General features: G+C 42.2%; 1 protein-coding gene across 1 annotated transcript in view; it reads right to left on the bottom strand.

Annotated features, from left to right (window-relative positions):
- The window catches only part of CLSPN (claspin), a gene marked incomplete at its 5' end in the record, with an annotated part of 39,539 nt that overhangs the window by 20,507 nt on the left and 5,977 nt on the right, over positions 1-13,055 (bottom strand). The window contains 6 exons of the mRNA XM_083370104.1: positions 913-977; positions 1,372-1,571; positions 2,633-2,832; positions 6,684-6,875; positions 8,636-9,177; positions 10,824-10,932. Of these exons, the coding sequence (XP_083226230.1) occupies positions 913-977; positions 1,372-1,571; positions 2,633-2,832; positions 6,684-6,875; positions 8,636-9,177; positions 10,824-10,932 (1,308 nt within the window). The remainder of the gene's footprint in view (positions 1-912; positions 978-1,371; positions 1,572-2,632; positions 2,833-6,683; positions 6,876-8,635; positions 9,178-10,823; positions 10,933-13,055) is intronic.

Here is a 13,055-nt window from a genome sequence, read left to right as displayed (position 1 = left end):
ACGTCTCGTCACATTGCCACACAAGCCCCACCCCTTTCCCAATGGCACTGTGACATCACATTCATTCCCCAAAGGAGCAGACTTTACACAGGGACAACAGCTCTCAGCATTCTGATGAAAGAAGCAAGAGGCGACAAATTCTGCTGAACTATGGTTAATTCCCATCTTAGTGGCTTAGACGGTTGTGGGAATCCAGACTTTTTGGCTTAGTTTACCATTCAATCAGGCAAACCCATAAAACTGATTCATTCGGGTACTAGATCAATCACGTATGTGACCAGAACTATTAATGAACTAGCAGGCTAGAATTATCCAAGACAGCTTCTTAGGTTCCTAAAGTCTCCAGCACATAATTAACTGCATCTCACTTGACTTATATCAACTCAGAACAGGTGAATCCTTGCAGTCACAAGCCTTTTATCTTGTGCTTTATCATGCTTCTTCATCCTTCCATTATTTACCGGAAAACGGTTCTGTCACCAAGACCTGCCCAAGGATTAAGTCCTTCGGTTTCACAAGTGCAACTGGGTTCAGGACATGTTTTGGAGGAGGACCTTGAAGCCTGTCTGTTTAGAGAAGAGTAGCTGCCTGGTCAGATCAGCCCCTGGGTTGACTTCCCCTCTCCAAAATATAACCCCACGATTTACCCACAGTTCTACTCAAAATGACAAAAGCCCTACTAATGTACTCCACACGTTATATCGTATCTTCAGGTGATTCTAAGATAGCAGTTTTATAGTTTAAGGGCCGAGGACAGGGCCTTCTTCTCTTTTTTAATGGATGTGATCCACCCACCCTGAGCGACAGCTGCGAAAAGCAGAATTAAAAAGACAGTAAAGAAAAGATCTGCAATACTCGTCTTCTTCATCAGAAAAAGGGTAGAAAGAAACAACACAGGGGCCGATGTTCTACCTTGCTTCTCTGCTCTCTTGCTCAGGGCTTCATCCAGCTCAACCTTTTCACCTGCCGAGAAACATCTGCCAAAAAAAAAGCAGCCCTTTAAGGTATCAATATGATTTATCAGCATAAACATGCCATCTGCATGATTTATTTTAAACATCTCTTACTGATTAGTTTTCTCACCATTTCAACTTCTTGAAAAAAAATGCACTGACCAATTGTTCAATGCAGCAAGTTAACTTTATAAACAAAGGAAGGTGCTTAAATGAAAAGGAGTACAGAGAAAGAGTTACACCTAGGTAACATGAGCAGCCAATAGGTTTTCTAGATAAATAAATAGGAACCCAGTTCATCGAGATGTTATGGGAAGCGCTCAACAGTTACAGAAGGTATTGACAATTGGCTCTCACAAGATAGGTTTGGAGTGTACATTGAAAGCAGCTACTTTTTTTCTGGATTTTTTCAAAGTACCCTATTTTTGAAGAATTGTCTTTAAATAGGAGCAATGTTGACTCTGTGGAGGAAGGCTTTGAAACAACACTGCAGGGCAAACCAACTCTAGCTGCTTCATCTTCATCAGCTGATTCTTTGTCCGTTTCTTTATCAGCCTCAAGACGGTGGTCCCCCAACTCTTCATGTTCCTCCTCCATCTCTCCAAGATCATCTGGGTCCTAATGGGAGACACACAGAGACAAAACTCCATAATGAGCGAAGCAGAACCACAGGTAGTCCTTGACTTACAAACATCCGTTCAGTGATCGTTGGAAGTTACAGCAGTGCTGAAAAAAAAGCATAACAGAATAAGATAGTTGGAAGGGACCTTGGAGGTCATCTAGTCCAAGCAGGAAGCCCTATACCATTTCAGACAAATGTCTGCCCATCAGTGGCTTATGAACCTTTTTCACACTTATGACAGTTGCAGCAACCCCATGATTCAAATTGGGATGCTTGGCAATTGGTTCGTATTTATGCCTGTTGCTGTGTCCCGTTGCTTTCTCTTTCATATGCAACCGCTGAGCAGGGCTGTGAGTTGCATTGGATATAATCCTCTCATCCTCAGCTTCATCTCCTATCAACACTTACGTGAGGAGGAATGTATAGTTGAGATACGGAATAGCCATTCTATAACTTGGCGTCCTCCAGCCACATAACCACAAATAATGGCCTGCCCAGCTTTATTAGTGGCAGAGGAGGCATTTCAGTATTGCTCAGACCAAACTTCTGTATCTTTAGATCTCTGCTTCTTGAGGGTGAATCCCTTTTTGATTAATCAGGGCAGCTCTGCGTATGGACAGCAGGGATGGGTGAGGTTTCTGACTGCAAAGCTACCCAATAAATAAGCCTATAAGGCAGGGGTCTTCAAACTTGGCCCTTTTATGACTTGTGGACTTCAACTCCCAGAATTCCTCAGCCAGCAAAGCTGGCTGAGGAATTCTGGGAGTTGAAGTCCACAAGTCATAAAAGGGCCAAGTTTGAAGACCCCTGCTATAAGGCATCCCCCACACTCATTTTCAGCGCTTTGCTCTGGACAGCTGAAGCCTTTAGAAGTCTTCATTATTTAATTATGGCTGGAGGGGGAGGTATTTATTTCAAAGAACTTTTATCTTTGGGGCAGCAAGCCAAGAAAGAATCTCTCTTCGTCAGCATGCCAATTATCTCCGTTCCCTGGCGGATTTCTACCAACTGTGTGCAAAAAACTTGCCAAAGGAGGCAAAAAGAAAAGGAAAGAGACCTCCTGATTGGCTTCTTCCTCTTCGTCCTCTTCCTCTTCCTCCTCCAATTCATCTGACATCTCCTCCTCCTCCTCCTCCTCTTCCTCCATCACCTCCTCGTTATCCAGTTTGAACAAAGCATGCCGCTTCTGGCGTTCTTCGGTCCTGCGAAGCTTCATGGCTGCCTGCAGCTTAGCCTTCAACATCTGCAACTTTTCACCTGGGTAGTCAGGAAGACAGGTAGGTTGGATCCCCGCATTAAGGCCTGTGCAACACACCCTTTTAGTTTATGGCCCCAAGCCATCATTTCAGCAAAGCTGCACGCAACTGAGCTACAAAGCGATCATGGGAGTGCCTGAAAAGGGAAAGGCATTTCACAAACTGACTGCAACAGCCCTGAGCTTTGTTTTCCAAGGCAGTTAAATCAATCAGTCAACACCTTATGCTTCAAAGCATTCTCAGGGCGGAGTTGCTCTCCAGGCTTTAGAACAGGGGTCTTCAAACTTAGCCCTTTTATGACTTGTGGACTTCAACTCCCAGAATTCCTCAGCCAGGCACGCTGGCTGCGGAATTCTGGGAGTTGAAGCCCACAAGTCATAAAAGGGCCACGTTTGAAGACCCCTGCTTTAAAACAAGACCCAAAGGGTTCTGTATTCTTGGGGACAAGATGACCCCTGCAATACTTACCGTATTTTCCGGCATATAAGTCGACTTTTTAACCCATGAAAATCATCTCAAAAGTTGGGGTGTCGTCTTATTCGCCCAGTCGTCTTATACGCTGGAAAATCAGCGAGCCTGGGAAGGCACGCCCTCCCCTCTCACTGTGGAGGAAGCAGGGCAGGCTGGCATCTGGCGGGAGCCGGCAGGGCAGTCCTGCGCATGCGCAGCCGGGGAGTGCGCGCGTGTGCAGGACGGCCCTGCCGACTCCCGCCCGATGCTCTTCCCTCTTGAGGCAGCATCGCTCCCTGGCTCCTAAGAAGTCCTTGGGGATGCTGCCTCAAGAGGGAAGAGCGTCAGGCGGGAGCCAGCAGGGCAGTCCTGCACACACGCGCACTCCCCGGCTGCGCGTGCGCAGGACTGCCCTGCCAGCTCCCGCCAGACGCCAGCCTGCCCTGCTTCCTCCACAGGGAGAAGGGAGGGCGTGCCTTCCCGGGCTCGCTGATTTCCCGGCGTATAAGACGAAAAATCTTGAAAATCATCTCAAAAGTTGGGGGGTCGTCTTATACGCCCAGTCGTCTTATACGCCGGAAAATACGGTAATACTGACTAACAGAGAAAGACTTATTAAAAAATACATGTATGGCTAGTCCTCGTTTAATGACCAAACTTGGGACCACCAATTTGGCCATTAAGTGAAGCGGTTGCTAAGTGAAACCGCAACTGTGCTTATGATCACACTTTTGGTTTTCCTTTGCTGTATGGGCCTGTGAAGGTCATAGAGGCAAGGACTGATTGTAAAATTAGTTTTTCTGAAGTTTCTATTTTTTATTAGAAATTTTCAGTATAACAAGATGCACAAAACAAACAAGAACAAAGATAGAAAATAGAAAACGGAGGAACAAGAAAGAAATTAAAAGAAAAAAAAGATGAAAAAAAATATAATTTTACCCTATGTCCTTCTTTCCATCCAGCAATGATCATCTTAAACGTTTCCCCAAAACTTTGGGTCATTTTTAATAAGATTACTTTTTCATCACCCTCATAACAGTTGCCAAATGAGGCAGTCACTAAATAAGGAATACCTGCACTGAGACAGGCTTGAAATATTCTTTCTCTTTATGGAATCTGCATGTTGATGGCAAAACAGTTTTTCCTAATAGATAAATAGATTAAAAAACCCCTTTCTTGATGAATGAAACAGAACTATAAAAAAACCTTTGGGTTGAAAATTTTCAAGTCAGAAAAAGATTGCGTCAAGCAGGGCTAGACTATTTCTATGGCACCGTCTACAAGCATTCAGACTCGACCAAGGCAAGTCAAGGAGACAGCCAACACTTAACAAGCCAAAGCAAGGATTCTTATTCCAGTGAAGCTTTTGTAACGACATAGAAATGATAGGGCTGACAGACTTATTTATGTAGCCAATGCAAATGAATCAGCACCAGTTTAGACTGCATACCTGCTTCTTTGTTTATTCAAATGCCAGAATAAATCTGGCCAAGATCAGTTCAGAATTTGCTCCAGCTAAACTATTGGCTTCCTTTTATCCCACTTGGCTATTGTTATCATCTGCTCTGTGAAAAATAGCATCAAAACGAAGATCAACTCTGGCTTGCAATTTTATTTTTTAAAAAATATATATATTGTGGGTTTTGAATTTGTGATCGTTGGTTTTACTTGCAAGCTACCGGTGACATTTGTATGAACAATTATCCCATGTTATCATTATATAAATACTGGAAGAACAGAACAGAACAGAATAGAATAGTTGGAAGGGACCTTTGAGGTCTTCTAGTCCAACCCCTTGCTCAGGCAGGAAACCCTACACCATTTCAGACAAATGGTTGTCACATCTCGATACATGATAAAAAAAAAATCCAGATATTGCCATTAACATTAAAAAATGGAAATTAACAGCTTCCACAATGTCCTCATGATGCAGTTACTTGCCCCCAAATTACTAGATCACCTTTCATATGCATCGGTAAAGGACAGTCAAGTCATTAATTAAATCCATCCATATCCTTATGGTTTTTGCAATGTGTCCAACACAGCTAGAAAACACTTTTTCTGTTCAGGACAGAGAAGGGCCAAAGCTAACAAACGGTCCCTACGTACTCCAAGCAGCAGGTTGCAAAGGCTAAAAGTATAGCTCGTACCAGAATTATGAGCTGACTTCTTGATGGGATGCACTTGTACTTAGGCCAAGGGGCTGCAGGTGGCCGCCTCTCATAGCAGTTCATGTGATTTGATTCATCATTTGGGATTTGGCTTGTCACCTACTTAAAAATGTCCTTAAGCAGGAGTTCTAGACAATCTTATCAACATCTACCAATATTGAGATACAGCCAAAAGTAATGAATCATTCTGAGGAAACAAACACATAAGACTTTGGGAAGGCTTTTTTTAAAATACTGGTAGTCCTTGACTTACGACCATAATTGAGCCCCAAATTTCTGCTGCTAAGCAAGACAGTTTGGCAAGTTGGTTGTGCCCCATTTTACGACCTTGCCCCAGTTGTTAAATGAATAATTGCAGTTCCTAAGTTAGTAACACGATTGTTAAGTAACGGCCCTGGGACCCTGCAAACATCATAAACACGTGCCAGCTAACATGCGTCCACATTTTGATCATGTGAACCATGAGGATGCTGCAACGGTCATAAGTCACGTTTTTCAGCACCACTGTAAACTGGAAGGGTCACTAAACAAAGGGTTGTAAATCGAGGACTACCTGTAATGTTTTTAGGATGAGATGAGCCTCCTAGAGACACCGCCCTTCTTTATGAAGGTAATTTACAATATTTGAATTCAAAGTTTAATCAAACAAAAGTCTAGTAGGCTAGTCAAAAGTGTTTCCATGTTCACCTAGGGGTCCTTCAACATTTAACTTACTAATACATATTAAATTCCTTTCTCTCAAAGGTACCCCATGTTCTAAAATAAACTGAATCTTTCTCTTTCATTTGCAATGTCAATCTATCCATTTCTGCACAATCTGATTTTTTTAATTAACTCTTCCTCCGTTGGTAAATCTTCCTTTTTCCAATGTTGAGCGAATACAATTCTTGCTGCAGTTAATATATGGAAAATTAAATATATACACTCTTTCTCGTAATTTCCTACAATTATGCCTAACAAAAATAATTCTGGCTTTAGAGCATGTCCACCAAAGATGGTGCCTGGTTTTTGTATCTGACTATTCCTATGCTGGTGGCTGTGTTTGCATGACACAAATGAGTTAGACTTCACGTTTTATAAGTTCCTAGACTGCACAGAGGTGAAGTCCAACTCACGCTGAAGGGAGTTTGTTTGATTCACCGATAAATGGTAGGGCTCCCTTTGTATCAAGCATCCTGGTACCAAGAGAACCAATCCTTTACATTAAACCTTGAATCTGTGCTAAGCATACCTGGTTTAGTCCGGGTTGCATCCTCTACCATCTCTGTGGCCAGCGTTACTGGTACCACGTCTGCTTTCAACTCCTCTTTGCCATCATTCGTCATTTCTTTACGAATAATATTCAAGCTCACCGTTCGTTCTGTCTTTGGTTGGGCTGTGTGAAATGCATGCTTTACAAAGCGTTCTTTCAAAGCTTCCAGTTCTACAAAAACCACACACAAAAAAAATATATATGCAAAAATAATTTTACTAGAATCAGCTGTACGATAATTATAACTTTTTCAGTTTTTAAAAGCCAATTCAATACTGGATTTGCCCATAACTCAATTCTGCAAAGTTATCTGCTAAGTTTCTTTATATTTCTGTTGCAGATGGGAGAAAACAATTTTTTTCTCTTGAACAAATTATAAAATACCACAGATCCAACATCAAGACCCAAGATAAAAGATGCTCAAACATTTTTTTCATTTAAGAGTAATCCTGTTGTTTGAATGATACCTCAAATGTCATCCTTCACCTACTAAGGATCAAATTTATCCTAACTTCTGCAAATTAAGAACTGCCCAAGTCAATCATAATAGGAAGTGTTTGCAATAGAAAAAAATGTGTTTTTTTCATTTCCTTCTCTGAGTTTATTGTTTTAAATGTGTAAATTGGAGAAAACAGCTCTCAACGTCTTAAAATATTCTGAAATATCCTGATCATAAAATGAGTTTTGGAACTATTCCCTTGTTGGGACAATTTCTGCTGCTTGATTTTGAAAACAAACAAACAAAAACCTTCTCTTTTGCTTGACCCCAGGAAGGCAAACAACAAATGTAAGCCAGAGAAAAGAAGTAAAATCACAACTCATTGGTGGTTATTTATGAGAATTATCTCTCTGCCTTTTTAGTCGATATTTTTTTCTGTTCTTGCTTTTGATTTAAACTGTATATTTAAGTTCCTCGTGTTAAAAGGAATTTATTAGAGGTAGTCCTTGAATTACAACAGCAATTGGGGCCCATAATTTCCATCACTAAACAATGCAGTCAATAAAGCAGAACCAGGCTTAGCGATGGGAATCCCCGGGCCTGGTTGCTGTCATTAAGTCAATGGCAAAGCCAGCAGGAAGTTGCAAATCCCGGATGCAGGCAGGTAAGTGGCTGTTGCTGAGGGAGGAAGTGCAACAAGGGTCAAAGAGTGTGTGTGTGTGGGGGGGGGAAGACTTACCCCACCATCGTGTGAATTTCCCCACCAACTTGTGGCTTCCCCACTGGCTTCCTGGGGAAGCTGGCAGGGAAGAAGATCACAAATGGTGATCACATGATTGTGGGGTGCTACAACCAATCATATGTGCAAGTGGGTTGCCAAGGACCCTGACTGCAATCACTTAACCAAGGGGGTTGGGATGGCCAGAACACCAAGGACCGGCTGTAAACATTGGTTGAGCACCACTGTAACTTCGGTCACTGAAATTGTAAGGGAAGGGTCCTTGCTGCTCTCTGAGCTTGCTTGTTTTCTTGCAGATGTTTCATTACCCGAACTAGAGAACAGCATCAATAGACTGAGGACGTTACCTAGTTTGGATAATGAAACATCTGCAAGAAAACAACCAAGCTCAGAATACACCAAGGACCCCCCCCTCGCAACCCTGAGCTACAAATATTCTCCTTTATTGGAAGTTGTAAGATGAATCAATGGTTGTCAGTCACGGACTATCTATCAGATTCTATCTATATGTGAGCTTGGTAAGCTGATTCGACAAACTATGATATCATCTTTGATAAAGGATCAATTGCTGCTGCTATAATTCAGTACCAAAAAATGAAGAAGCAAAGAACAGCAGACAGTTTAGGGGGAGGAAATGCCACCCAAAATGTCTTTCGTACCTCAGAATAAATTGCACGGAGGGGCTTCTACACAAAGAGACTTAGCACAGCTATATACATAGCAGCAATCTAACCAGGTTCAGGGTTACCCTACCTCTGTTGGGTTCAGGTTCATCAAGGTCAATAAACGAGTCCGTGCCAGAACATAGCTTAGGCTTAATACTCAGATCCACCCCCAGCTTCCGTAGCCGATCCAATCTGGCCCTTTTTATGTTGTCACCAGGAATTTCCACCAGTGGCTCCAAGTCTTGAATGGGTTCTTGGGGTAGCACAGGCACTTCTAATGATTGCGCCTCTCTTTCTTCAACTATATCTCCTTCCAGTCTCTCCTCCAGTGCTTTGATGGACTCAGACGGAACCTCATTAAGATCTCCTTCTTTCTTAGAATTTAGATTGCCCCTAACTTCTGTTTGGAAATCATCATTCTGCTTATCTCCTTCAGAGCAATCTCCCCTCAAATGTTCCGTTTTCTCTGCAGAAGAGCTGCCGGCAGCCAAAGGATTTGCAAAACCTGAAATTGGCAGATCCAACGTTCCTGGCTGGAGAGACCGTTCTTTCCCATTGTGATGGCAGCTGACACTGGAATCCCCCGTCACATGATCTTCTCTGAATACGTTGGGTTGAGTTTTCATCGATCTGTTTACCAAGACAGGGATAAATCAGCAACGTCGTCCTTTCCCTTGAACTCAGTCAATTCAAAATGGGAGACAAGCAAGCCCAAGGTATACAGAGCATAAAAGAAGGGATCTATATGAAATAAATAACCATAACTTGGATTATTGCAGTGTGCTTTACGGAAAGCTGACCTTGAAAACCACTCAGACGCTGCAACTGGTGCTGAATGCAGTAGCACAATTAATGTTAGTATTGTAATGAAATATGTGGATGGATCTTGTGGGAGGAGGGGAAGAGTTGCTTAACAGGGCTTAACAGTCAGACAAAGTTAGGAAGGATGCATCATAATGGATCAGAAAGTTAAAAGTGGCAAGGGGAAGTTTGTATCTTCAGATTTGCAAGGTTCTGTTCACCTAGCTTTACAATTGAGTAGATTTAGCTCTGCTAATGATGTTTCCTGTCTGGTTTACCCAGGAGGATTAACTCCAATGCTCCATGACCTGCTCTAGTTACTTGTTCCATTCAAGGTGCCGGTTATCATTTATAAAGACCTTCATGGCATATGGAACATTTTTTTCTGAGGAATTGCTACCTCCCATAGTTTTTATCTGTCTGGCAGGGTCAGGCAGAGGTGATGCTTTCTGCAATTACATTGCCCCCACCAGACATTCATATGGTTCACATCCAAATGATATCCCAGAGATCTTTAAAAAATATAGTCGTTCTCTCAAGTTTCACGGAGGGCAATTGTGGAGCCCAATTAGTGTTTCATTTTGCGAGATATTGTTACTGAAATGCACTAGTTCCTTTTTATTGCTCTATTGTTTTAAATTGCAACTTGCTCCAGACGCATCCTCGCATCAACGCAGCCTCCAAATCCAATCCAATCTTATTAGGCTTATATTTATATTTCTGACAAAATTACACTTCATAATTTATAAAGCAGAAACACAAACTATCCACTTGTGCACAGAATTCCGAAACAAAGAAAATGTCAATCAGTTCACTGCAACACCAAATTAGTAAAACTTTCTCGCTCAGAGTAAGTGATAATTATAAACATAAGAATACTCCAAATGGGAAGATTTTCATATAAATAACACACTGATTGGGGTTACAGTTATTTTATATTCTGTACATAGTATGGTTTGAATAACAAACTCTTGAATTAAGAAGGAGTCAAACCCCAATAAAATATGAAAATTCAACAAGATATAAAAAATCAAGAAGAAAACATTATCACAGCACTATATAGCACATTATTTAAAAGGGACAAGGACAAACTGTGGATTCTGAATTAAAGAAATTCCTCTTCGGGTTTATCCAGTTTTGTCCAAGGAAAACAAAGAGCACTGAGAAAGTTTCTCCCAATTAAAAACTATCCATATTTGCTTATTTTATACAGCATTCTTGGGATGTTTTTGTTAAGCCAAAAAGCTGAGACAGGCAGCAAAACTCAATTCTTAACATTTAAAATCTTTTTCAGACATCTCTTCCATTTCTGAAATTGCAGCAAGCATATTTTCATATCCACAAAATGTAGAAATATATATATATATTTTTAGAAGCTGAATCGTGCATCCAATTGGAATGCATGCTGTACCAACAGTGTTGGCAAAGAACGGTGAAAAGTTCAAAGAATACGAATAAAAGGAAATTGGACTTACTTCAGCAAAGTCATTGCACTTCCTTGGAAAGAAGGACGAGGTTTATGCTTGAAGAATTCCTGCACACTTTTGGCCTCTGGCAGGTGATAAGGTAGTGTCATTGCAGCTTCTACCATAAAAAAAGTAGAAGGAAGTCAACCCAAGCAAACCATTAACTGCATTATTATCGTATCATAAGATCACTTTTAATCAAAGAAAAATGCAAGAGTACCAAAATTATGAAGCTGATTTTCAGCATAAACCAGAGAGCTCAGTAGATTACAGGCAGCCCTTGACTTACCATCTCCAGAATTTCCATTGTTAATCAGTGTGGTGATAAAGCAACTTTATGGCAGTTTTTACCACGATCATTAAATAAATCACATGGCTGAAAACCACAAAGAGCCAAGAAAATAAATAAATGGACAAATCAATCCACATTTCAGGGACAAATGATCGGGCTCAAATCATAGTCGGTCCTCACTCTGCAACCATTCAAAGTTTTAATGGAGCTCCAAAAAACAACAACCCGCCTTTGAATGTCTGGTATCTGTTTGGCCTCAACTCCAAACGTTACGTCTGGAGGAAACCAGGCACCGCTCGTCACCTGCCCAATATCATCCCAACAGTGAATCATGGCGGGGGCAGATCATGCTGTGGGGGGACTGGGAGACGAGTCAGGGTTGAAGGAAAGCTGAATGGAGCAAAGTACAGGGATATCCTCAATGAAACCTGTTCCACAGCACTCAGGACCTCAGCCTGGGCCGAAGGTTCACTTTCCAACATGACAACGATCCTAAACGCACAGCCAAGACAACACAGGAGTGACTTAGGGACAATTCTGTGAATGTCCTACCTAGAGCAAGGGTCTTCAAACCCAGAATTCCTGAACTAGCCATGCTAATTCAGGAATTCTGGGAGTTGAAGTCCACAAGTCATAAAAAAGCCAAGGTTGCCTAACCCTGGGCTAGGGAAACATTGCTTAAGCCAGGGGATCTTCAAACTTGGGCCTTTTATGACTTGTGGACTTCAACTCCCAGAATTCCTCAGTTAGTGTGCCTGGCTTAGGAATTCTTGGAGTTGAAGTCCACAAGTCATAAAAGGGCCAAGTTTGAAGACTCCTGTCCTAGAGTGGACCAGCCAGAGCTGAGAGTATTTGCAAGGAAGAATCGCAGAAAATTCCCCAATCCAGGTGGGCAAAGCTCGTTGTGTCATACCCACAAAGCCTTGAGGCTGTAATTGCCGCCAAAGGTGCTTCGACAAAATACAGGGTGGAAGGTCTGAATACTTAGGCCAATGTGATATTTCAGTGTTTTCTTTTTAGTAAATTTAAGACATTTCTAAAACTCTGTTTTCACTTCATCGTTAGGGGGTCCTCAGTGTAGATTAATGAGAAAAAAAGAAAAGAATTTCAATAACTGCAGAATCAGGCTGCAGCATTAACAAAATGGACAAAAGTGAAGGTATACTTTTTGAATGTACTGTATTATGTATTATTATTATCTAAGATGGCGGCGCCTGGAATGGCTGCGGCTGCATTGGCTCTTGAAGGCGAATAGTTTTGGGAGGGATAGTAAGGGCTATAGGCCACATGATCAGGAAGATTTTAATGTGTTTGAGCAACATGGTGGAACTAAGGTAACATATGACATACGACCGACAATCTTTGCTGGCATGGCGAGTTTCTAGTTGTTTTGGAACTGTTGGTGAGACCGTTAAAAGTCGTTGGCGCTGTTTGAATTTGTTCTACCAGCAGCAAGATCTGACTGCTGGCCCAGTGATAGATTCTATTGCAAATCAGGGCTGTTTCCAGAGGAGGCAGAGGAGGAGAGGACCTGGAGCTTATGGAGCGAAGGAACTGGATGAGGCTGTCGGCAGGCCCAGAGGAAGAGAGGCTTTTGGAGGAGTTGGTGGCGGCAGCCGCGTGCTCCAGGGGCGAAAAGAAGCAAAGCCTCTTAAAGGAAAAGGTGGAAGAGTCAGCATCAGAAAAAGGAAAGAAGGCGAGGTTGTCAGAATACAAGCGAAATTGAGGGCTAATCCACATGGAGCCCCATTTCCATCTGTCCTGTTTGCCATCGTTCACTCCCTAGAGACTAAAATGGACAATGTGAAATTTGAGCTGGCCACGAACAAGAAGGAGGTGGTGACCCTTGGAGAGCTGTATGCAACGAAATAGGGAGGGTCTTCTCAGGGTGCCGCCGGTAAAAGATTGCCGGCGGATAACACCCAGGGGGAGGGCTTTCTCAGTGGGTG

This window comes from Vipera ursinii, assembly GCF_947247035.1.
Source record: "Vipera ursinii genome assembly, chromosome: 9".
Classification (NCBI taxonomy): domain Eukaryota; kingdom Metazoa; phylum Chordata; class Lepidosauria; order Squamata; family Viperidae; genus Vipera; species Vipera ursinii.
The sequence above is the reverse complement of the archived record's forward strand: the minus strand, read 5'-3'. Positions and strand labels throughout refer to the sequence as shown.